We start from the raw sequence: 26781 nt of genomic DNA on the forward strand, positions 1-26781 counted from the left end.
CCAAACAAGGGGTGATGGGAGACAGAAAGACTGTCGCAAACGCCTCCGCTATGCGCGCATCTGCGCCTAAACCAGCGGTAGACGCAGCAAAGTCGATCGGGTCGACCGCTGGTGTTCAGAAATTTACATACGCAGAGAGACGGACGGCCGCCCAAACCCTGCGTTCACATGCCAGAAGCAAAGTCGCCACGCCTTCGCCCGAATGGCTGAAGAAGGTTGAGTGGGCCAGGACGGTGTTCCCAAACTATGGGCAAGGAAACACCCAACAGGAAGGTGCCCAGGTGAAGAGGCAACGCTCAGTAGAGCTGCCTGGTCCGTCGGCGAAGAGATCGAAGATCCAGCCGTCGGTCTCCTTTGCCGAGATCACTAAAGATCGGGTCCTTCTGGGACTCATTGACAGGGGAAATCCGGAGAACAGGATCCCCAAAAACAAATGGAAGGCGGTTGAGTCCCAGCTGTCTCTCATATGCCTGCGTATGGTGCGCGAGAAGCCCGGTTCATCGCCTTGCTGCATGGACGCGGGCTGGTACCAGGGCAGTGTAAAGGTGGTTGCCTGCGACAATCAGCGATCAGCTGATCTATACAAGCAGGCGACAGCGCAGCTAGGTGAAGTTTACGATGGGGCGAACATAGTCGCACTAGATTGGTGTGACGTCCCCAGTAGACCCCGAGCTAGAATTTGGCTCCCAGCAGCTATCAAATCACCGGAGGATATCCTCTATATGTTGCAAGAGTGCAACCCACATCTCCCCACAAAAGACTGGAAAGTCGTAAAGGTGGAGGAGCATGCAGGTGATGTAAATCAGGCGATCGTGGTGCTAAACAAGGAGTCGGTCGCTCCCATAGAGGCTGCTCGGGGAGTGCTCAATTATGGCTTCAGCGCCATACACATTAAGATATACAAAGGGGACTCCAGTTCCAAGGGAAGCCCTGCCGGCAACCCAGCTGAGCAGGTACTTGCGGAGGAAGTGGAGGCCCCTGGTATGCCGGAGGACGGCTACTCAACCGACTCATCGCTGAGCAGAGAGTTGCGAGCGCTGGGACCGGCAATCGAAGAAGTGGACCTGAGCGATTCGGAGGCCGACGTTACTGTGGTGGAGGTTGCAGCTGGGGATGTCGCTAAGACTCCTGCAGATCAACCTACACCACAGTAAAGCAGCGTCCGCTGCCCTATTGCTTCGCCTTGCCAAAGGCGAAGCCGACGTGGTCTTAGTTCAGGAACCTTGGATAGCAGGAGGCAAGTTTGCTGGGCTAGGAACAAAAGACTACAAGCTTATGCTTGACCCCAAACAAGGTAAAATTCAAACCTGTATTTTAGCCAAACGGCATCTTAGTACATTTCTGCTTCGCAATTACAGCAACGGAGACAACACGGCAAAAAGCCTGGAGCTGCAAAACGGCTCCATAAGGATGCTATCGGCCTACATGGCTTTTGAAAAGGTAGAACCCCCAGACGCGCTAGTCAGAGGACTGGTACAAGAATGTGAAGAGCTTAATAAAGGTTTGGTGATAGGATGCGATGCAAATGCCCACCATACCCAGTGGGGCTGCCCTATCAACAACGACAGAGGTGAGTCTTTATTTGATTTCATTCTAAATTCGAACTTATTTCTTTGTAACAGGGGCAATACCCCTACTTTCATAACAAAAACGTGCCAAACGATCATAGATCTAACCCTGGCATCAGATTCACTCGTAAGCACAGTCACAAACTGGGCTGTCTCCAACGAGCACTCATTCTCAGATCACAGGTTTATAGAGACAACTTTGTCTCTAGTGTCACCTGCGCCGGTCAGCTTTGCCAACCCCAGGCGGGCAAACTGGAAAAAATACAAACAAATTCTATCGAGCTTCCTCCCCAGGGAGCCACCAGACAGCACTCTTTGCACTCAGGAGCTAGATAATATAGTAAACAAATTCACAGAAGCATGCAACGCGGCATTCACAGCTGCATGCCCGCTGGGGAAACCAAGGGGAAAGAAAAAACCTCCTTGGTGGACCCAGCAATTATCAATCCTCAGAGCCAAATGCAGAAGCCTGTTCAACAGAGCGAAAGCTACAAATGAGGACATTAGCTGGCAAAGCTACAAAAAGGAACTAGCCACATACAAAAAGGCCATCCGAAAAGAGAAGAGAACTGCGTGGCAGAACTTCTGCTCGGATATTGAAAAGACAACGGATGCCGCAAGGCTCAGAAAGATACTTTCTAAGACAGCCGTATCGATGGGCTATCTCCAAAAGGCTGACGGATCATGGTCGGACTCTAGAGAAGAATCCCTAAACCTACTCCTAGACGCTCACTTCCCAGGGAGCCTGCAAACAGGACATCCCCCAGGAAGACACACTGGAGAAGGAATAAACTTAAACCTCCTACTATCAGACCGTAATATAAACTGGTCCATTCATAGTTTTAAACCGTACAAATCGCCGGGACCGGACAATATAACACCAGCACAAGTTCAGCAAGCAGGACAGCTAGCTACAAATTGGCTGAGAAAAATTTTCCAGATCATTCTTGCAGTAGAAGAACTACCTACAGCGTGGCGGGAAACGAAAGTCGTTTTCATCCCTAAAGCAGGGAAGGCCACCCATACTACAGCGAAGGATTTTAGACCGATAAGTCTGACATCATTCCTGCTAAAAATCTTAGAAAGACTGATTGGTCTACACATCAGAGACATCATTGACCCGACGCAGATATCAAAGGCGCAACACGCATACACCAAAGGTAAATCGACCGAATCGGCGCTACACTTGGTAGTAAGCAACATCGAGAAATCACTCAGTATACAAGAATACACCTTGATCGCCTTCCTTGACATAGAAGGAGCTTTCAATAACGTGCTTCCCACGGCAATAACAGAATCCCTCACTGAACTAGGGGTTGAGCCACCGCTGGTGGGGCTGATCCACAAATTGCTGATAAGCAGACTGGTCACGGCCACACTAGGGACCTCTACCCAGACTAGACTAGTGAACAGAGGCACTCCGCAAGGAGGTGTACTTTCACCCCTCCTATGGAATATCGCGGTAAATAAACTACTGCGGATTCTCGAAGGAGGAGGCTGTAAGATAGTGGCATACGCAGACGATGTCGCTATCATTTTTAATGGTAAGTATCCACAAACGCTATGCGATCTTATGACCGCAAAACTAAAGATACTATCGGAATGGACTACAAAAAACGGACTTGGGGTAAATCCCTCAAAAACGGAACTAGTCCTTTTCACAAATAGATACAAAATCCCAAAACTCAACCCACCCACTTTAAACAACTGTAATCTCTCTTTCAGCGAGCACGCAAGATACTTGGGGTTAGTATTAGATAAGCGTCTTAAATGGGGCTTAAAGAACCAAGAGAGAACCAAGAAAGCAACCATTGCACTTTACTCTTCTAAAAAAGCAATAGGGCTAAGATGGGGTATGTCCCCTAAAATCGTCAATTGGATATACACAGCGGTAGTCAAGCCAATCCTACTATATGGAGTGGCTCTGTGGTGAACCGCTTTACACAAACAATGTATCTTAACTCCCCTTAACAAAGTACAGCGCATGGCGGCATTGTGTATACCCCAAACGAAGCGCTGAATGCGATCTTGAACCTCCAGAGCCTGGACTTAGCAGGCATGAAAAAGGCGAAATCGGCAGCCATTCGGCTAAGGGATACGGGGCAATGGAAAGCTTAACTGTATGGTCACGCTGAAATTCTTCAGCATGACAATTTGATCCCGCCAAAAACGGATCTATGTAAAACCCGTGAATACAGACACACGCCCTTCGAAGCTCTGATCCCAGGTAGGGAAGCATGGGATCGGGGCCGACCGGGCTCAATAGACGCAATCTGTATATATACAGACGGCTCCAAACTCGACGGACACGTAGGTGGAGGCATATACTCCGAGCAATTAGAGATCAGGCAGTCATTCAGACTTCCTGACCACTGCAGTGTCTTCCAAGCGGAAGTGTATGCTATAATGGAAGCACTCGTCTGTTTAAGGGGCTTAAACACCCAGAACAGGCACATAAACATATATAGTGATAGCCAAGCGGCTATTAAATCAATATACTCGACGAATACTAACTCCCGAACAATAGCAGACTATCGCAAATCTCTTCACGAGATGGCTAGTCAGTTTACTGTCAGCCTTATATGGGTTCCGGGTCACCGGGATATCGTAGGCAACTGTATAGCAGACGAGCTAGCCAGGCAAGGCACCACCATACCTCTCCTTCCAGGAAAGGAGAATGTTGGCATGCCTTTGGCTACCTGTAAGCTAATTATTAAAAACCATTTCTGCAAATTAGCCAACACCAATTGGCAAAACACACCGCAGTGCCGAATCTCTCACCAGACATGGCCTGCAATAAACAATAAGAAAACATCAGAACTACTGAATTTCAGCCGCACAGAGTGTGGCATGCTAATTCGAGTACTGACAGGCCACTGGCTCGTTGGCGCACACGCCGGCAGGCTAAAAGCCTGCTGCAGGGATGAGGAAGAAGAGGAAACGGTGGAACACCTACTCTGTTCATGCCCAGCCCTATGCAGGCTTAGACTGAAACACTTAGGATATCCTTTCATAAATGACCTGACCGAAATTTCGCAGATTAATCTGAGAGTCTAAGCTCTTTTATTAAATCCTCCGGATGGGGGACTTGCTGATCGACCAACCTACAGGCTGACCCTTAACGGATAGGGGACCCAAAAATAGAGATCATACGGTACCACAATGGACCCACAGAGGTCTAAGTGTGCCAGGCTATAGTCTAGCAGCCGTCCTAACCTAACCTACCTAACCTAACGGACTTAATCAAAATGATTGCACGAAGGCTTTGTTGGCCATGAACCTACAAACCTGCTCAGAACTATTCAGGTCTTTGGAGAATATGAAGTGCAAGCGTTGCATCAACAAAGTACTCCTTCTCAGTCTGTATACATGAAAGGACAAGAGATAGCGGGCGGCGAGGCTAAAGCCAAAGGACCAAAGTGCTTTAACTGTAACCAAATGGGTCACATAGCAGCTAAGTATCCAGAACCGCAGAAAAAGCCACGCTGTTCAATCTGCTCGAAGATTGGACATGAAACAAAAGATTGCAGGGTTAAGGTGTCATCGGTCGCTTAAGTAGACGCAGCAAATACTAAGGAGTATCCACCCATAATGAAGACAATTCAGCTCGGAGGAAAAGAGTTTTCTGCATTTAGAGAATCTTATAAGAGAATCGACGGTTCCAGATGGATCAATTCGACAGTCATCACTTAAACGCTTGCAAGGATTTGGAGGATCAATAGTGGAGACTAAGGAATGTATACTGACTTCGGTAAAGACAGATCGCAGCGAAACGTATGTACGTATCAGTGCTGCCATTTTGTCCTCTTTCCGGACAGATCTGTCCCTTTTTTAACGACTTTATCCGGAAAAAAATTCAAACATCCCCTATCCGGAAATCTGTCCTTTTTTCAAAAATAAGGTTTTGAGTGTTATTTTTGCTAGTCGAAAGTGTATAAACCTGCATTTATATGCTAAAACGCCGTTTTAACCATTATTCTTATAGTTCGGCACTTTAAAAATAATTCTTTTTACAAATTATCAAAGAGATGTAATGCAGTCGATGGACTTTCTTTATAGTACGATTTTTTCTGTAGCAAAAATAGAGGAAAACACTTTAAAAAGTTCTCAATTTTTATTCTCAGCCTTTTTGTCAGAAAAAAATTTCATATTTGAACGACTCTTATTCGGGTTTGACGCAAATATTGCATTTTTTTGTATTACCAATATAGTTACTTGAAATGCTTTTATTATTTTAATAATTTTAGATTATTACGTATACGCACAAAAATTGACCATGGTAAAATGATCAAACGAAGAAGGTTGTGAGTCGGGCGCAATAGATCATTACATAATTGAATTTAATATAAAATCCATTTATATTAAGTAAATATATCACCCTTTGGTAAAAACAGAATAATGGAGGCGCATTTACTTTTGTCCTTTTTTTTGTCCTTTTTTAAATTTTTTTGTCTTCTTTTTCCCTGTTTTTTTTTTGGCTTTTCTGTCCGGTTTTTCAAGCTGAGTGATGGCAGCACTGATCTGAATACTACCAGATTCCTATGGGCCAGGAAAGCAAGAGATTCGCGGCATTTATGACTCCGGATGGACTTTACGAGTTTAATGTAATGCCATTTGGCTTAGTCAACGCACCAATGGTATTTCAGGAGGTCATCATGGATTTTTTACGTCAGCTAGAACACCAACGCAACATAATAAGTTATGAAGATGAAGTTATCATCCCATCAAAAACGGTTGAGGAAGGACTTGTCGTTCTAAACGAGTTTCTGCAAGCAATTCGATCGGTTGGACTAACTTTACGCCCATCCAAATGTTCCTTCCTGCAGACGAAGGTGAAGTTTTTGGGTCACTTAATAACTGCAAACGGGATTCAGCCAGGAATCGAGAAAACCATATGCATCAGCGATTATGGAACGCCTCAAAACGATGCTGATGTACGCAGATTCCTTGGAATTACTGGATTCTTTCGTCAAGGAATACAGCATGATAGCAGCCCCTTTAAGTAAGCTTCTGAAGAAAAACCAAGATTTCAAGCTGAACAAGAAACAGCTTTCCGAAACTTGAAGGAAGCTATTGTACCGCAACCTGTATTGACCCTTTACGATCCAGCAAGACGTCACGAAGTACACACGGATGCAAGCAGCAAAGGAATCGCAGGAGTTCTACTACAAGAAGAAGATGAAGGACTTAGGCCGGTATTCTATTTCAGCAGGCTTTGCTCGGAAGCTGAGAGTGGTTACTCAAGTTATGCACTGGAAGTACTAGCTATCACTGAGTCATTGGAAAGATTCCGCATTTATCTCGTTGGATCCGAATTCGTAGTGGTGACCGACTGCAATGCTGTGGCAACCCTCAAGGAATCGACTACATTACAACCTCCAATCGCACGCTGGTGGCTGAGACTACAAGAATTCGACTTTAAATGCAAACATCGGCCGGGAGATCAAATGCCTCATGTAGATGGAATGAGTAGGCATCCAGTACTTCCACCAGAGGACAAGTCAATAACCGTGGCAGACAACGTGTTGAAAATAGTTCCCATTGACGAAGATTGGGATTACACGATGCAGATGCAGGATCCGAAAATTAAAGACATATTCGAGGTTTTTCGTATCAAGGACGCCAGTAACCAATGGAGCCAAATAAAAACCGACTACGTCATTAATAAAAGCAGACTTTATCGGAAAACTGATGATGGCAACAAGTTGGTAGTACCCCAAGCAATCAGATGGCGTGTAACCAAGTCCAACCATAATGACGCAGGACATTTTGGAAAACTCTGGAGAGGCTGAGGAAGTATTTCTGGTTTCCAAGGATGCGCGGATATATCAAGTCATACATCGCGTCATGCCCAGAATGTTGTGTAAATAAGGTGAAAGGTGGAAAATCTGATGGTGAACTACACTTGCAGGAAGTAGTCCCCATGCCGTTCCGATCAATTAACATTGATCACATTGGCCCATTCATAAAAAGTAAATCTGGAAATTGTCACATACTGGTGGTTGTGTGTGCTTTTACGAAATACACCTTTTTAATACCAACACGTAATACAAAAACGACACCTGTAATCAAAGCTTTGAAAAAAATTTTGTCCGTTTTTGGGCAGCCCGTACGCCTAATTTCGGATAGAGGTACATCGTTCACATCAAAGGAGTTCGACAATTTTATAAATGAAAATGGAATCCAGCACATCAAAACAGCAGTTCGCACGCCCCGCGCTAATGGCCAGGCTGAAAGAATGAATAAAACTTTACTAAGCGCATTAAAAACGAGCACTGCCATCGATAAGGATTGGGATCAAAACTTAGGAAAAATTCAGTGGAGCATGAATACAAACATCAATTCCACTACAAAGTTTACCCCAAATGATCTGGTATTCAACTTCAATCCACGAGATGTTTCCAAAAATCGCCTAATTCAAGCATTAACTCAGGAATACGAACCAGAACTTAATGTTGAATTGAATCGCCAGCAAGCAGAAGAAAATATAAAAACGGAGCAGCAAAAATGGAAAATCCGATATGATGCCAAACATATTTCTCCAAAGAAATTCAGTGTGGACGATCTGGTCATGACTGACTTTGTTCCAGCTGCTACAGGGGAAACACATAAATTGGATCCAGCTTTCAAAGGACCTTATATTGTTACTAAGATTCTTGGTAACGACCGATACATAATTGAGGACCTACCAGATCATTCTGTTTCTCAAAGACGATACAGCAACGTAGTATCCATTAATCACATGAAGCCGTGGTGTGCTTTAATCCCAGATCTGGATACCAATGATGACGACTACGATTACTCAACAGAAAACTAACTCTCGTCAGGAAAGGCCGAGTTGTCAAAAATAAGGCAGTTCGGTTGGCAACGTCAAAGGAGAAAGACGTGTGCCACACGCTCACAAGCCAAGTTCAGTTTATAATTTGTGTTCTTTAAATATATTAATTGAAATCTTTGTTAATAAATACTTCAAACCACCCTGAATAAACGCAGAGGTATTTTTGACACTTTCAAATAGTCAAAGCACCCCAAAGCTAAAATTTAACAGATTTTGCTGCTTATATCTCAGCATTGATATGCCGATATTGCTGAGCTTGTACGTTAGGGTTCTTCTGTCTATTGAGTCAAAGGCAGCTCTGAAATCTACAAAGAATGCGTATAATTTTTTTCCACCGTCGATATATGACCTTGCTATACGTGTGAGACTAAAAATGTTGTCTACTGTCGAATATCCTTTTCTAAAACCGGCTTGGAATTCAGTAAGAATATCGCTGTCTCTTAACCAGTTTTTAAGCCGTTCGAGTAGTAGCGCAGCGAAGACTATAGCTAACGCATTTTGAAAAGAGATTCCTCTATAGTTAGAGGACACCTTCGGGTCGCCTTTCTTAAAGATCGGGAAAATAATCGCTTTTTGAAAGCTCTTTGGGACTGTTTCGGATTACAAGAACTTGTTGAATGCAGTGACAAGGCTGGCTGTGAATTGAGGAGTAGAGTACTTAATGAATTCCGATGGTATCCTATCTGGCCCGGGTGCTTTTCTTTATTTTAACATTGCAATTATATTTTCCACTTCTTGTCTTGTTACATACCCATCTAATATCTGATTTTGTACCGACGGCATTGCAAAATGCAAGGGTTGTGTCCAATCAGGAGGGGCTAGGAGATCACGGAAATAGTTTCCTAGATCAGCTGCATCAACTTCCATTGATTTTACAAATTAACTTCCGTTGACTTTCTTAATAGTAGTCCAATAAGCCCTGCTATATGTTATGGAATCCAATGATCTTGCTAGGCTAATGTAAAATTGCGTCCGCGCATTTTGACAAGTTAGCTTGTATGCGGCGTTGGCTTCATGGTACATTACCGCTGCACTTGCTGAATTTGTCGACTTTACCTGCCTTAGCATGTTAAAAGAAAGCATTCGAGCTGCCTCACACTGCTCCGTGTACCACTCCTGTTTAAAGTCTCTGGGCTTTCTTCGACCTTCGGCTTTGGTAATGCAATCTGTAAGAAACCCTTCAATTTCATCAGGGGTTCTCAAATCTGCCACACAACTTGTTGCCAGGTTGCCGAGCTTCACCTCGCATAAAGGTGTAATCGCCCAAGGGATCGCCTGACGACCTTCCATTGACCACCGTGAGGCCGAACAGCTCAATCAGGTCCATTAGGTGCCGGCCATTGGCATCTGTTACTTTGTCTTTGGCATGACGGGCTTCACTGAGTGCACTTGTGCCTAACTGTTGGTCAAAACCGAGAAGTTGCGCTTCTCCCAACCTTGCGTTACAATCTCCTATGATCAATGCACTTTCATTGTTTAGACGAACACTGATAAATAAAGTATAAGATTTTATGAGCTCTGTCCATGTCATGTGTCAATATGTAAATCTATCTAGAGCCATAAACTATGATCTGTAATTGTAAACTCTACAAGGGAGCGGTGCTAGCACTTGTAATCTGTAAGTGCAGGCCACTTGAGCCTAGCCGAAAATAATCACTTGAGATGTCTCTCACGCTGCACCAAGGGTTCCTGTGCGGGGGTCAAATGATAACTCTCCCGCTCAGGCAGACGCGGCCTCTGCGTAGGCCACAGATAAGATCAGAATAAGAATTTCATGTTAGTTTCCTAAGCAGGGACTTTGAAAATAAATACTGAGTTTTAATACAGAACTCAACTGAAAAAGTTGTTTTACTTAATTCATCCCTTTCATTCATTTAATTTGACATGGTTTAAAACCTCACATAACATTCCAGAATCTCTTTCCCAGTGATTGCAATTAATGTACACTGGCAGTAGGTGCAAGTTTTCATTTTCCACAGTCCTCACTTGGATAATAATTGCCTCATCTACATTTATGAAACTAATTATATTCTGTTTGTGAAGTTCTTTTTTTATACCATATATCATTCCACCACTTGCTCGTCCTCTGGCGCTGGTTCGGATGGCAGGCACCCACCTAAGCACAAAGTCTTTAAATTTTACTTCGACAGCATCCAATTTGGATTCCACAAATGTTTCATATAGAATGAAAATTTGAAAAGACGCAATGTATTAGAAGAAATCATTATATATAAGCTTATTTTTTATTCCTGCCACGTTATAGAACAATATTCTAATCTCCAGTCTCTTTATGGTATCGGGCTCTTTAATCGCATTTACACCTGCAACATTACTACATTCTAACATAACATTTAACATTTAATACATTTATTTTTGTTTCTATTTAGTGTTTTGACTTGGACTTTTGGCTTAAGAACGCATACGTAATGTGAGACATTTCCAAACTGTTTCCGTATATTTCTTTTAATTTAGGTTCAGCTGGTTTTCCTTGCCACATAAGCACCTTGTTGTTATTACATGACATTCAATTTCCATCTACGTTGAAGCTGTCGTTTTGGACTTTTACTTTTGTTTCCCTGCGAATTGCCAGAAGAATCTTTTTTAGCTCTAGAAGAGCCACTTTGTTTGCTTGTTTTTCTACTGTCAAGTCCTTGTCAAGGACCACCTGACTTCCACGCAACGTATGACTATTCTTTAAAATGTTTTCCGCTTCTCCTTGTGATTCGCATTCTACCAAAACCATCATTTTGCCATCCCGCTCATTTAGCTGTCGAACATCGGAAACCCTTGAACTTTTTAATTGCAGTTTCTCTTCAATTGAAGTTTTAACCGCCAGTTTGCAGTTTCTATCTACTTTAGGCCTTTTACCACTACGTTTTTTTTCTTTTGTTGTTCTAGCAACGTATTTATCGTACGCCTATCGGTATTTGGTATCACTATGGAAGGCAGTGCATGTAGTGACGAAGCGCACCAGGAGAGTGTGCAAAGGCGACTACTATTATATAGCCGCAAAATTGAAAATCTGCTGTGATAGTCCGATCGTAATGAGTAATACACCAATCGAAAGGTATTGCAAAAAAGGATTAAAGGATTGCATACCAAGACTTTAAGAAAATCAATTGTCTTGGGAGAGAGAGCGGTGAAAGTGAAAAAGTGAAAATTTCGAAATTTTTAGCTGTTGGGGCCGGGGGGAATAAATATTCGCAATATTTTATTTGTGTTCCTATTGAAAATACCGTTCGAATGAGGGGTCATATGATAAAATCCGACGTTCCGTTCAAAAGTTATAGCCTAAATAAGATTTTCTTCCCAAAATAAAAATTTAATTCTGTTTGTCAGTTTGTCCAAAACATGTTTTTTAAGTTTTGAAAATTTGATATGAAGTTCATCACATCGATATAAAAAACTTTTTTTTTACCACTTTTGGAAAAACTCGCTAGTTTAGCGGGAAAACAGCTATAAATAGCTAAAATTCGGAAAGCCGTAACTTCTATACTACTAAAGCTACAGACTTGTGCTGTATCTCGTTTGAAAGGTATTTTTATACCCGTTACTCGTAGAGTAAAAGGGTATATTAGATTCGTGCAAAAGTATGTAACAGCTAGAAGGAAGCTTTTCCGACCCCATAAAGTATATATATTCTTGATCAGGGGCACTAGCCGAGTCGATCTAGCCATGTCCGTCTGTCTGTCTGTATGAACGCTGAGATCTCAGAAACTACAAAAGCTAGAAGGTTGAGATTTCCCACACATATTCTTTGGCTTCCTACGCAGCGCAAGTTTATTTTAGCCGAGCGCCACGCCCCCTCTACCGCCCACAATCGCCCACTAACAATTTTAAAATGGATCCTGCGCCCACATCTTTAAAGATTTCCGAGAAGTATAAATGCAATTTTGTTGTGTATACTTATACCTATCGAAATGTAGACCAAATCGGACCATTCATTAAAAAGTTATACGCAATCAAAATTTACATATCTATCTCCCTCGCACTCCCTTTAGCTGAGTTACGATTATTAGTCGGGAGACCAACCCGAGAACAGCGTTCGAACTCCCTTTAGCTGAGTGACGGGTATTAGATAGTCGGGACACCAACCCGACTATAGCGTTCTCTCTTGTTAAATGCTATAAACGCATACAACAAAAAACTTTCGTGTAGATATTAAATATTTGCTAAAGCGGGCAGAACGAGTAAATTTTAGGTAGCGAACTTATTTAGTCGCATCTAAAATCATTTTTCGTCACAAAAGTTGATATCAGAACTTTTGTACGTTGAAGATGCGATCGTCACTAGTTTTTTACCTCGTTAAGAGGTGTTTTTATTTGATTTAAATTAAATACAAAAAACATTGTATTAAATACGGAACATAATTAAATTGGGTATATTTATTTTAAAAAGTATTATTTTTATCGTTAATATTTTCAGAATTACAGTATGTATTGAAATGAAAAGTAATTCATATTAATTTTACCCCTTCAAAATATTTTATTTTAAAGTTTTTAATATTTTACAAAGTAGCTAATAAGGATGATATAGTTAAATGTTTTATATATTTAGATTGAAAACTTTATCAATTTATCCGAAATATGAATGCTTTTAATCATAATATAAAACCTTTTAGAAATGATTACTTGACAAAATACTTGCAGCTAAAAGATTCAAATTATAGCGTTTATTCGGAGCGACAGACGGACTGTGAAAAGGCTTGGCTCCAAGCTCGTCGTATGGAAAATGTTATATTTTAAGTTGTAGAAAGTTTTAAATGTTTGCGAACGTGTTAACTTGTTACGTAAGAGTAACAATTTACTTAGTAGAATTGACAATTTTATGGTTGGGGCCTTGACAATTATTACAGTTGAGTTTACCAAGTTTTTTTTTGTGTGTATAGAAACCAAAAAAAAATCCATTTTTTGTTTGTTATTTTATTGGTAATAATGTTAAGAATGTGTCATGAAAGTTTCACGAAGAAATTCTAACTATTTTCGAACTTATACCAGGATGACGGCACCCACCTTCCTTGTGCAGTAGATATATTTCATTACTTTCAGGGGTGTCAAAGAAACCGTCGACGGTTTTGGGGACGGTTGGTTTAGAAACCAACCGACCAAAACCGTTGGTGTCACAGGAATTCGAGAGATTTCCTTTTTTCGGAAAATTTACCGAAAAACGACCAGGGCTGGATGCATACACTAAATATCGAATATTCAATATTTATTTGACTTATTTGGACTATTTTCCAATAAGTTTTAAACTTAATTTATGTTTTTCTCGCAAAATTACAAAAAGAATATATGTTTAAAGCGCATATTGTACATAATAAAAGAAAAAAATTAAAAATTTGAATTACCCGCCAGGCTACATATTGCAGCCCTGAACAGCGGTTTGCCGCGGCTGCGTTTTTTTTTTCATTTCTAAGTTGGCAAGAATTTTAAAAGCGAACTAAAATGCCGTCTGCTCTAGAGTACTTGCGAAGGCATAAACTGCGAGAGGCTAGGACGCAAAGGAGATCCTTACAAACGGTTTTACATGCACCGAGAAAAAAAACCGTTCTCAACGTTCTTGATTTCAGTATTTCCGTGCTCAAAAGTGAGCCAAGAACTCGTTCTTGATTTGAGACTACTTTTTTGAAAATAAGTATTCTTGATTTCAGTATAAGTCTTCTTGGATTCAAGAAGAAAAATTCTCGGATCCAAGCATAGGCGTTCTCGTATTCAAGAATAGGCGTTCTTGGTTTCAAGAGTAAATCGTTCTCGGGTTTAATAATTTCTCTCTTACCAAGAAGAACGTATTCTTGGTTTCAAGAAGAAAAATTCTTGGATTCAAGCATAGGCGTTCTTGATTTTAAGAATACGTTCTTCTCGATTTCAAGAATGTTCCACTCTTAATCCTAAAACGAATTTTTCAGAAAAATTAAAAATTTCATATATTCACTTTTTTTTATTTTATTAATTTTCTATTTATTATTATAGATATAACATCATTAGAAATTACTTATAAATAAACATATTTAAGTCTAACAGCAATCTTATCATTATTAAGTAAGTACGAATAAATTTAAGTAACATACAGAAAACGTACAATAAATATAAAGCTTTTTAAGTTTATATGTACCTTGCCAAGCGAGCTACCTCCTCTAGGTGGATCGATACCAATCAGCGATGTTTGTTTCTCGATCTTTTCCTGCTTACGTCCCACAAACTGCAAGATTTATATATAGTTTAAATAACAATAAATAATAAAGATTGTATATTATTTATATATACATACTTTGCGAACAGCTTCTCCCGGAACACAATACGTAAACCAATTGGCGGAATCGCCTCATTGATCTCTTCCTTGTCCATGAAGACTCCAGCGCCTAAAAATCGTTAAAGTATTATTTCATATTACTTTTTAAAACTGAACCTTACAAGCAGGGGTAGGGGTATGATATATGTCCCAGGAACATTGTGGGCATTGCCCACATTAAAATTACATGATTAAATCAAAGAGAATACTCTTTGCCTTAACTGGTAAACACTTTATAAATCATAAATCTAGTAACTTTACTTATAAGTCTTAATGTTATGGTACATATTTCAATGAAAATACATGGAAATAAATGTTGACTTTATTATTTCATTAAAAAAAAATTTTTTGATCCCTGGTTCGAACCTGAACCCTGCTCCGGCTCATCATTGAACCGGTTCGCAAACCGGAACATTATCTGTCGATTAGGTTTGAACCCCGAACCGAACCCATGCAAAAATAATATGGGTTCACAGCCCTGTCTACAAGGGTATATAAGCTTCTGATGGCCGAAGGTAGCTTCCTTTCTTGTTAGAGCATAAAATCCAAAATTGTATACCTTGAAAAAGTACATTTTTCGCCATTATTTTTTTAATCAAAATTTTTACAAATCCTTCGTTCAGGGACTAGGCAGTACAATATACTAATCTAATTTTTTTGAATTGGGGATTTGAGATGAACCGTTCTTGGGATATGATGTCCACCGCAAGTCACCATCGAAAAAAGACGATCTTGGAATTTGGCCATAACATTTTTATTATTTAATATTTTTTTATGAAAAAATTTTAATAAGTACCCAGAAACATGTACTAAACAACGCTGGCAAAACATTTTTAATAAGTATTTTGTTTGGTGTCAAAAAAAATCGGTAAAATTAAAAGCAGGCGCCGTTGTTCCGCGTTCTAACTTTGATAAGTTGTTTTCGAGTTCAAACAAAAGTGCTATTAATCGAGAATACATTTTTAGGTAAGTAATTTTCAAGGGTATTAAAACTTTGTCTTGTCTAAATTATTATAGCTTCTCATTTTTAGAATATGCATGTTTTATTTATAATACAGGGGTGGTCAAAAGTATTTTCACAAATGTAAATGTTAACTGTACTTATATTTCTACTAATATTAAAAACTTTTGGCACCTATAGAAAGAGCACTTCAATTCCGTTTAAATGACACAAAAATGTTCTTAACCCAATAAGACCCCTTTGAAAAGTGAGCAAATTTTGCGAAAGTCAAATTTTCCACTTTTTTCCTGGGGCTTAAAACAAAAATGTTTTGATGCAAAGTTCCACAAACAAAATTATTAATAACTGCAAAAAAAAAATTAATAATAACTGCAAATATTTTTCCTTGTATTTTTATGATTGTTTGAATGGAGACATCTCAGTAAAATTTTGTATGAAAAGGAAGAAAAAGCGGCTAAAATAGCTATTTTCGTTTCGTTTCTACTACCAGTATATTCGTATTCCTACTTAACGCGTCTACGTTTTGCATAAGCTTTCCCGATTTATGAACTAACTCAAAGTCATATTCAAGCAATTCTAATGCCCATCGTGCAATTCGAGGGTTTAACTCAATCCTATTTATTGTCAACGTCAGTGAGTTACAATCAGTAACTATTCTAAACCGTCTACCCTGCACATAAATTCAAAATCTTCGTAGAGCATAAATGATCGCTAAAGTTTCAAGTTCAAAACTGTGATATTTTGCCTCGTCTTTTGTTGTGGCCTTTGAAAAATAAAAAATAGGGTGCAACTTTTTATCCTCTTTTCTTTGTAGTAATACCGCCCCAAAACCTTGTGCACTTGCATCTGTATGCAATTCTATCTCGTCTTTGTAATAATATAATCCTAACACTGGCGCTTCCACTAACATTTTCTTGAGCATCGCAAAACATTGTAATTCCTTTTCTTCAAACGCAAACTCTTTATCTTTCTTTAACAAGTCATATAATGGCTTTGCAATCATCGAAAAATAAAGGTAAAGGATAGTTATCTTGAACCATTGTCTTATTAAGTTTTCGATAATCCACACATAGTCGTAAGTCGCCTGTTTTCTTTTTTACTAACACTATTGGAGATGCGTACTCCGATTAACTTGGTCTTATAATTCCCTCGTTTAAGTATTCATCTAATATAATCTGTAACTTTTCTTTTTCTGTATAAGCTAAACGTCTGGGCGAACAACTGAAAGGTTTTGGATCCTCTAATCTTAATTTTATTTCACATCTAACTTCAGGTACCTTTGGTCTTTGTTTATTTACATAACAACTTTCTACCATTCTAACAAACTGACACCTAACATTATAATTAACTTGATTGCCAATTTTGTAATCTGGACTTTCATCTATAATATTAATATTAAATAATCCCTTTGCCACTAGATCTATTTCATTGCTATTCCTAACTTTCTTTATCTGTAACTTTACTAACTTTTCTAATCATCTGCCTATTGTCGCTAATTTTATCACTAACATTGCTAACTATCTGGTTTTCATGACTAACAATATCACTAACAATCTGCTTTTCTTCTCTAACATTTCTAACAGTATCACTAACAATCTGCTTTTCTTCTCTAACATTTCTAACAATATCAATAACATTTGGAGGGTTTTCAATGCTCTCAACCGTAACCATTTTCAAAGTGTCGAGGTTTAAATTAATATAACATGCTTCCATAAAATATCTTCCAAGAATTACATCATGACTCATAGATTTGTTTGCCACAATAACTAAATGAAAATTAATTTTATTTAAGTTCTTCATAACATAACATAATATTTTTCCATAGGTTTCTAAGTAACTCTTATTTAATCCATGATATAAATTTAAAACTGGTAATTTGCTAACATTTTCTGGTACTTTTGATATTTAAATAAATGAAATCGGGCTCCCTGTATCTATGAGACATTTTGTAGTTAACTTGGTATTAATATCGTTCATAAAATTGATTGCAACGTATCTTACATAATTATTGTTGCTTGTGTTCTTATTTTCGCTCTTCAAACACGTCGCCACAAAATGTCCCATCTCGCCGCACGCATAGCACGATCCTTTCTCCCGTTTTGACTTCCTGCACTCGTTCACCCAATGCCCTTTGGCATTGCAATTGAAACATCGTGTCTCCTTCTTGTCCTTGAAGTCCAATGATGTCATCGGTTTTCCAACAGATTTCGGCAATCTAACATCCGCAAATGCTCGCTTTATGTGCGCAACATCCACAAAGCATTGATTGTGGCCAAATTGCGCAGCCCTTGATTTGTAATACCTTCGATGATGCAGCTTAACATTTCATCTCCATCAATATTAATGCCCTGAGCAAGCATTATCTTGTCGTCAACATAACTCCCGAACGTCTCGCCTGCACTCCATTTGCGATGCTCAAATTTGTGCCTTATCTCCAGCTTTGATGATTTTTCGCCAAACATTACGATCAGCTCAGCCGTCAATTCCTCCAATGGTAACAAAACACGCCCAGCATTTGAGTGCAACCAAACATTAGCTTTGCCTTTAATTTTGCTAACCATCAACATTTTTATATAATTTCCGGTTATACCGTAGATGCTTGCGATATTATACATCCGAGTGATCCATTTGCGAGCACATGATTCGCCCGCAAACTCACACAACACTTGCGTAGCCATTCTCAAAGAAATGTCTATACTTTGATTAAAATTGTTCTCCATTTTTTCTTTCTCTCCAGCTAGGTTCTGCATGTTCACTTTTGCACAGTTTCGATTTCTGCCTCCACCTTTGTTCTGTTCGCCGTCTCTTTCGTAGCTTCTTTCACCTTATAAATTCGCGAACTTTTTCACCGTCTTCGTCTTTGTCATTCTTTTCGCCAGCTTTGTTCTTGCCTTCTCCATCTTCGCCATTAATTTCGTCGCCTTCTTCTACTTCGTAATCCTCTTTGCCGCCGTCTTCGTTGTTACTTTTGCCGCCGTCTTCTTCCTCGAAATTCTCTTTGCAGCTACTTCTATCGCCGTCTCGTTCTTGGAATTTCTCGTTGCCTCCGTCTTCTCCGTTACTTCTTTCGCCGTCTCGGTTCTCCTTCATTTCGTTAAACTTATTGCGTTTTTCGCTCGTAAATTTGTTTAAACGTAAAATCAACTCCTGTTTTGTACCAGTCGTTGAACATTTTAATACACTTAACCATATTTTTAATTGTTTTATCGATACTATGTTCAAATCCATTTTGTTTGTTAAATTGTTTCACTTTCTTAGTTTTTAAACTTGTAGTTTTTAATTTGTTTGGCTCGTGATCGGCCCACTTCTGATTTTGTAGGGGTATGATATAGAGCCCTGCACGAGTATACTCGTAGAGCCCTTTTTCTCCCATTTCTAAAAACAGCTCGAGTAAATCAGCTCACAAAAATTTTCAAATCGAATAGCTCAGCTCCTAAATTTGTACAATGAGCTACTCGACTCGTTCGAAAACAAAGGGCTCATGGAATCATAAGCTCATGGAATCATGGGCTCGAGTAGCTCAGTTTTTCGACCGGAGCTGAAAAAACCTTTTATTTTTTATTTGGCTTTAATTTGGATGAAGGATTTTTGTGGCTTTTTATGCAACCGCATTATCTTAAGATCAACTCGATTTAATATGTTGTCCTCTTCAACAATTACACTGGTCGACAAAAAAAAAGCCCAAGAATAAAAGCTACCAAACCTGAAAGGATTTTAGCTGTAGAGAACTACCTTATACTTGGAAACTTTCCATCACGTCGAAGTTTTGAGAAATCCGTGGTCAAAGTTCCAAATTTTCGATTTTTAGGCACTTTTTGCGGCTCAATAGCAAGAAAACCCTTCTTAGCCCAGAGCCAAAATTTAGCGGAAAAGGTACTTTGAACCTTTAATTTGAAGATTGCCCAATCACAAAGTTGGGCGTCCTCTACTTCATTAGCTACAATGGATTTTACTGAAGTACTTTTTGTCACTTTTTTTCATCTATAGTAGCCTGATATTTTTAATGTATTGTATGTGTACGGGTCTCAGTTCAACAAGGAAAATATCAGGCTACTATAGATGAAAAAAAGTGACAAAAAGTACATCTGTAAAATCCATTGTAGCTAAAGAAATAGAGGTCGCCCAGCTTTGTGATTGGACACTCTTGAAGTTAAAGGTTCAAGGTACCAGTTCCTCTAAATTGTGGCTCTGGGCTACGAAAGGTTTTCTTACTATTAACCCGCAAAAAGTGCCTAAAAATCGAAAATTTGGAACTTTGACCACGGATTTCTAAAAACTTCGACGTGTTGGAAAGTTTCCAAGTATGAGGTAGTAATCTACAGCTATAATTCTTTCAGGTTTTGTAGCGTTTATTCTTGAGCCAAGAAAAAGTCTTGATTTTGTCGACCTGTGTTATCTTTGTTAAAAATTATACTATAATGAAACGTTTCTCCGCACAAGAATCGCTAAAAATAAATAGCTACCCTCGATGGACCGCAATTTTTTTTTAACAGTTTGCCAAAAAAAAATTGCTTGTCGACCATAGTTTTCTTGTAACCGTCTCTTCTTTTTGTTCATTCTTAAGAAATCGCGGTCCACCGGGGATAATTATTTTGCTGCTTCTACTAGTGAATAATAAAACGTTTCTCTCCCAAAAATCGCTAAAAAAAAATAACCTCTATGGACCGCGATTTCTTAAGAGTTTGCTAAAAAAAAGTACTGGCGGTCGGCCACGATTCTCTTATAATCGTTTTCTCTTTTTCTTTCCTTAACCATTTGTCCATTGGTAGCTATGGCGTTTCTTTTCTCTGAAATAAGGCTTCCTGCTTTTGAAAAGCATCTTTCTGACGAAGCACTGCTGGCTGGAGTCCCCAAATTTTGGCAGCTTGTCTTGAAGAGAAGTGGAAACTGATTTTTATTGGCGTTCCACCACTTTAGGGGCTTAAAGTCTTCTGTGTACATTGTAATGGTGGCTAAGTAAGCCGTCATTTCCCTGCTTACTTTGTCTTCATCCGTTTCATTTGAGAAGTTTCTAATGAAGTCTGCAAACTTGCTTTTGCTTTTAGGTAATACATCTTCGTTTTCGTCTTGTCCAGTAATGAATAGTTTCATAAGTTTTTTACAATCTTCAATTGTTTCTGACTTTTCTACATCTGTAAACTGAAGTAATTCATTTCCTGGCGGAGAGAGAAATAAAGCAATTTTGTGGTATTTTGTGAGGTTAGGTGTAACTATGTTATCTAAGTATGTCAACAATGAAATTTTGAGGTTGTTTTTTAGCGAGTGTATTTCTGGAATGACCATGTGTAAGGTTGGGTAGTTTTCGCTTTCTAAAACTTTTGAGGACTTTTCGAAATGTTCTAGAATTTGCGTTAGTTCTTTCAGGTTGTTGAGATTTAAATCGCCAAGACGGAACTCCTCTTTCTTTTCGATAAGAATTGAGGAAATTTCTGCCCATCCATCCTGAATGGAGCGCAGCATGTAAAACGCTGTGTTCCAGCGGGTAGGGCAAAGGCTTTTCAGCGACGACTTTAAATTGTTGTTCTGTCCCGATTTCTTGAAATACTTGACTAATTTGGAAGCAATTTTTAAAATATTGACCAGTTCAGGAACTTTGTTAAAGGTTTTGTCAATCACATTGTTAAGCAAGTGGTTAATGCAGTATATGTGCCTCATAAATTTATAAGCAGCAACCATATTTGCACCGCGGTCCGTCACAATGATTGCATTATCTGCAGAAAGGTTGCACTCATATTCTTGGAGGCAGCTATTCAACGTTTTCTTTAGATTTGCACCTGGGAAATAAGTCAACTTAGGGCCGGTTTCTCGAGTGCCGGCTAACATATCTCGAACAGATAAAGTCCCTGCTAAGGCATTTTGGCTTTCTTGAGCATAAATGTGAGAGCTAACTTTGACAGGGACTCGGAGTCCCTGTTAAGCGTTTTCGGCTCGATAGAATGACAGCTGATTTCCCAAAGCCAACTAAGAAGTAGAAATGAAATCACAGCTGACTTTTCCCTTGAAATATACCCAAACAGCTGATGAAATAATCGAAGCACGATTTTTTTGCACAATTCTGTGCGTTAACAGCACTCTGTAATTGTTTCTCGTTCAGATAAATTAAAGCACTCGAGAAAGCCGATTTGCTTTTACGAACAGTTTATCTGGTCTTTAAGTTTTTCGGACAGATAGCTATCAGGGACTTTGACAGGGACTCGAGAAACCGGCCCTTAATTACAGATTATAACTGGAGTGTAAATTTTATGTTTTTATACCGGTTGATGGTTTTCCATTCATACTTTCCACAGAAAGAAGGCGGCTCACCATTTTTCCCGTCACAAACGTAATGAATGGTTACAGAAATGTATGAGCTTTTGAAAACATCATCGGTCCAGCCATCCGTTGTAATGCTATAGCCGATCCCATTCTTCCTGTTTCGGGCAATCTCATCTTTTACCCGGTTATAATGTTCTGCATATAATTTCGAAATTCGTCTTGACACTGTAGTTGGGTGCGGAAGCACGGACTTTGCAGTGATGTTTGGGCCAAAATTGGCACCGAGCCCTATCATGGCGTTAGCAAATTTTTCGAGGCCAGATTCTGCAAGCAGCTCAAAAGGCCGGCAGTTCTCCACGGTCCATGCTGCTGCTACTTGAACAATCTTTGACTTTGTCTCTTGATCAATTTTTACTTCTGGCTGGTTTTCCTCCTTGGACCCAACCGCTTTAAAACATTTGTGTCTGGCCAAATTTGATGTTGTGTTGTTAAATTTAAAAACACAAGAGCAATTCCTGCATGCAACCACGTTTGGAATCTCATCTCCCTCCTTATGACGAACGTTGCCGAAAATTTCCCAGACCTCGCTTCTCCCACGCTTTTTGGTAATTATGCACACATTCGACAATATCATCGCCTTGATTTTACTGTGCGCGTTTAAATTTGTTATAAATTTTCAAATTGTTACGAGGTACTTACTTGTGGGTCTGCAGCCATCCCGAAAGCTTTCCCTTTATTTTTCGGTCGGAAAAAAATATTTGGCTAATGAGAACGCACTTAACTTCGAACGAGAAATACACACTTAAACCAAATCTTTTTTTTAAATTTTTCGGTCGCAAAATTTTTGTTTGGCTTACGAGAACGTGCTTAGCTTGGAACGAGAAACAAATGCTGCACTTTTGCTTATTGTAAATGTTTGACATTAAGCCCTTGGAGCTATTTCTGTTCGAATAACGTGAGCTGTTTATTCGGTTTGTTTTTTTGACATGAGCTACTCGAGCCAAACTGTTTAAAAGGGCTCTTGGAATCATAGGCTCATGGGAGGAGCTCTTACTCGATGATTCTATGATCCCATGACCTATGATTTCAAAGTCACAAACAAACAGCTCAAGCTCAAGCTCAGAGCTGATTTCAAACTCTACTCGTGCAGGACTCTAGTATGATATATGTCCCTATTAATGAAATACCACACAGTTAAATATATGTTTACACAAAATAGTTTATAATTTTTATATAGTTTTATTTCACAAATTTTATCTGGTCAGAATCACTGCTGGCATTTAACTGAACTCGCTCTCAGCTCACGACTCGAACCAACCCCCGACTTTCTGAGAGAGTGAGTGTGGTGAGATCGCAAGAGAGAGAGCAAGCTCTACAACAACAACAACGTACTCTAGGAATATTCAAGAATATTCCCTGCAAGCAAACGGGCGATATTTCTATCGCCTATCGTCCAGAAGTCACTTCTTAGTAACTTCTGGAAGACAGAAACACGACAGAACACATTTTACAAAAACAAAATATACATCTATCGCGAAGAAGTCACTTCTTGGTCACTTCTGGACGATTAAAATACGATAGAACATATTTTACAAAAACAAAAAGGGTCACGATCGTGGAGAAGTAACTTCTAAGACACTTCTAGGCGATAGAAAGACGATAGAACACATTTTACAAAAACAAAAAGGGTTCAAATCGCGAGGAAGTAACTTCTGAGGCACTTCTGGGCGATAGAATGGCGATAAAACACATTTGACTACCTAAAAAGGGTTCAAATCGTGAAGAAATAACTTTTGAGGCACTTCTGGACGATAGAATGGCGATAGATCACATTTGACTACCTAAAAAGGCTTGCGATCGCGTAGAAGTAACTTCTGAGACACTTTTGGGCGATGAAAATGCGATAGAACACAATTTACAAAAACAAAACCAATGGGAAAAAATCATCTTCCAATTCACTTCTGGAAGTTAAATTGAAGATAGAAAGGAATGTGGTTTTATTTTTTTGAAGTCTTTGGGGTACAGTCCGCTCTTGGCTCTCTCTTTATACCTGAAAACTACCCTTTTTTCTCTTTGACCTACGCACTTTGTATTTTGAATTCGAGCGTCAGTTCGTTTCGAGATTTCTTTGTGATCAGTGCGATTTATTCTAAATTTCTGTGTTTGTGATGAAATGCGGAGTGAACCCGTTATTTTTTAAATATTACATACCGGTGGAATATAAATAAAATACGATATTTATTTACATCAAAAATTAAAGTAATTGGAGAAATCCAGATTTAAGAGTGTACAAGGCTGTCCTCCGAAAGCAAAAGGAATTACTTGGCGTGAAACTCTGGGCAAACCGAAAACTTAACTATACTCCACTTATTTAATTATAAAAGGTAAATACCTCCTCCGATTTTTATATGGCACAATATTAATTATTTTTTTGTTGTTTTAAGCATTTTCATAGACGGAACACGGAACTGGATTTAAATAAAATAATACAACACCATTTCCTACAAGCTTATGGACCGTGCTTACATGCCGCAATGCTTTTGTAACTATATATTTCAATAAATGTGTTGAAAGAATAAACATGAAGAATGAGCACAAAAAACATATTTTCCAATTGGGAAAGGGTCTTCTAGGTATCGTCTACAAGTGTCTTCTGAGTAACTTCCAGAAGTGACTTCGGCGACACTTCTACAAGTGATTTGCACGATATCGCATTCGGATCGCCGAAGTCACCCCCGTCGGGAAGAACTGTTCCACTATTGCGACACTTCTAGAAGCGTCGCCGAAGTCACTTCTGGAAGTGACTTCCGCGACACTTCTAGGAGTCACTCAGAAGTGACTTCGGGAAGTGTCGCCGTAGCGGAACAGTTCTTCCCGACGGGGGTGACTTCGGCGATCCGAATGCGATATCGCGGACGATCGTTTTCATCTTCTAGACGTCACTAAATAGTGACTTCCGCGATAGAAAATGCTTGCAGGGTACATACATACTACTACGTAGCCATCCTGCTACATACGTACTGTTGCCCTTGAACAAATATTTTAATTTCATATAGATGGCGTAGACTTGTCATTACTTATTGAGTCTAAACATAAAGGTAACCTTGTCACCTTTACAAACGGCTAAAGAAAAATAAAATCGCTATGGCTATATAAGTTCCAATATTTAAGGGAGTCGCACCACAAATCAAACAAATATATTTTTTATTTATCGCCCCCAAACTATATGCAGAATATGTGGGTAAAAAGCTATGCAGATATTTTTAAAAATCTTAATGTACGTATCGTGGCCAAAAAAACACTTGCTAGGGTTGTTTGTTTTCGTAGTCTAATGACTTACGTGGACTATTATTCGACAAAGTCGTCTACATCTACAGTGAGTCACATTAATATTCGGTTTTTTTTTTTTTGTCAACTTCAAACGTGAATAAAAATTTTGAAACTAATAAAACAAAAAATCAAATAATTCAGAAATAAAGCTTATTTTATTGCCTTTTCATAGATATATATATGTTATTACATTTTTTGAAATTTAACTGAGAAACATGCATAAACGAAAGAAAAGCCGAATATTGGGGCCACATTAATATTCGGTTTTCCCTTTTTTGTACTAAAAATCAAAAAAATTATTTAGGCAATAAACTAAATTTGACATTTGAAATGCTAGCCATTATTGTCTATGGTATCGTTTATATATTTTGGCATACTTAAAATTTTTTTTTTTTTTGCCTATTCTGGGCCAGTTTTTCCAACCTAAAAAAAGGATGTACGGGATAATGTTAAAAAAGTTTGCAAAGGTACAACAAATTCTCGATTTTTTTTTTTAATTTATTGTTAAACCCTTAGTCTTTAACTTGAAATCAGTTTCAGCGCAATCCATTAATCACACCAAAAAAATGGATGGGTACAAAACAGAGTCGCTCAGAAGAAGCGTTTTGCTGCTTGATTCCATACAAAACTTAAGGAAAAATTAATTTTCGAGCGACTCTGCTTTTGTACCCATCCATTTTTTGCAAAAATGCAAGGAACACATCCTGACCCATGGGTTTAAGAGGCCAGGGAAGCGAAAGGATCAAGAAAAAGGATAATGTCAACCCTTAGATTTTATAAGCACAGATCGAAGTTTAGCATAGGAAGGACTTTTACAAGGATATTCAACCAACGGATATTTTAAAGGCCCTGCAATGTGCCAACTACATTTTTTTGCAGCTAGAAAATATTCATTTATTTTGAAGGTCAACTTTCCGAGTCCTTAAGTCTATGGAAAGGATTGGTATAGCACCTGATAAAGTAAAAAGGTTAAAAAAGCCGATTGGGATACTAAAGTATCCCTTTTTGTATCCTAAATGTTTATATTGGTGGCCTTTGAAATCACTTAATTTTTTCTAGCTGCAAAAAAATTTAGTTGGCACATTACAGGGCCTTTAAAATGTCCGTTGGTTGAATATCCTTGTAAAAGTCCTTCCTATCCTAAACTTCGATCTGTGCTTATAAAATCTAAGGGTTGACATTATCCTTTTTCTTGATTCTTTCGCTTCCCTGGCCTCTTAAACCCATGGGTCGGGATGTGTGCCTTGCATTTTTGCACAGTGAGAGTCCTTTAAAACGCCGTAAAAGGTCCGAATGGTAAAAACAACTTCTGGGCTCATATTTCCTAGTATTAGCATATGATTGACCCTGATCCTGCCCTTAAAATATTGTTTTTCGCACAGATATGGGTATTGGCATTTAACATACTTTTATATAACCGTTTTTAGTTAAAATTAAGTTATTTTAACGATTTAAGGATACAAATTTAGCAATATGCCATCTAGACAACTGAGGCCTAGCGGAGTTAGCAAAAAAAATGAGTCAAATCGGTTAAGTTTTAG

General features: G+C 39.0%; 1 protein-coding gene and 1 long non-coding RNA gene across 3 annotated transcripts in view; one reads left to right on the forward strand and one right to left on the reverse strand.

Annotated features, from left to right (window-relative positions):
• Positions 1–677: 677 nt before the first annotated feature.
• The window catches only part of LOC138913438 (uncharacterized), a 96588-nt gene continuing 70484 nt past the window's right edge, over positions 678–26781 (forward strand). The window contains exons 1-3 of one of the 2 annotated variants that reach the window (XM_070217197.1): positions 678–1294; positions 1359–1570; positions 1670–1751. In XM_070217197.1, coding sequence (XP_070073298.1) covers positions 723–1154 — 432 coding nt within the window. In that variant the 5' untranslated portion in view covers positions 678–722 and the 3' untranslated portion in view covers positions 1155–1294; positions 1359–1570; positions 1670–1751. Of the gene's footprint in view, positions 1295–1358; positions 1571–1669; positions 1752–26781 lie in introns of those variants that run through there. The other variant, XM_070217196.1, reaches the window with a different exon arrangement.
• LOC138913529 (uncharacterized) lies at positions 20350–22790 on the reverse strand. Its single transcript, XR_011419299.1, has 3 exons — positions 22610–22790; positions 21959–22557; positions 20350–20811 (listed from the first exon to the last, which is right to left on the reverse strand). It is a non-coding gene; the product is annotated as an uncharacterized lncRNA (long non-coding RNA).

This window comes from Drosophila takahashii, chromosome 3R, assembly GCF_030179915.1.
Source record: "Drosophila takahashii strain IR98-3 E-12201 chromosome 3R, DtakHiC1v2, whole genome shotgun sequence".
Lineage (NCBI taxonomy): Eukaryota > Metazoa > Arthropoda > Insecta > Diptera > Drosophilidae > Drosophila > Drosophila takahashii.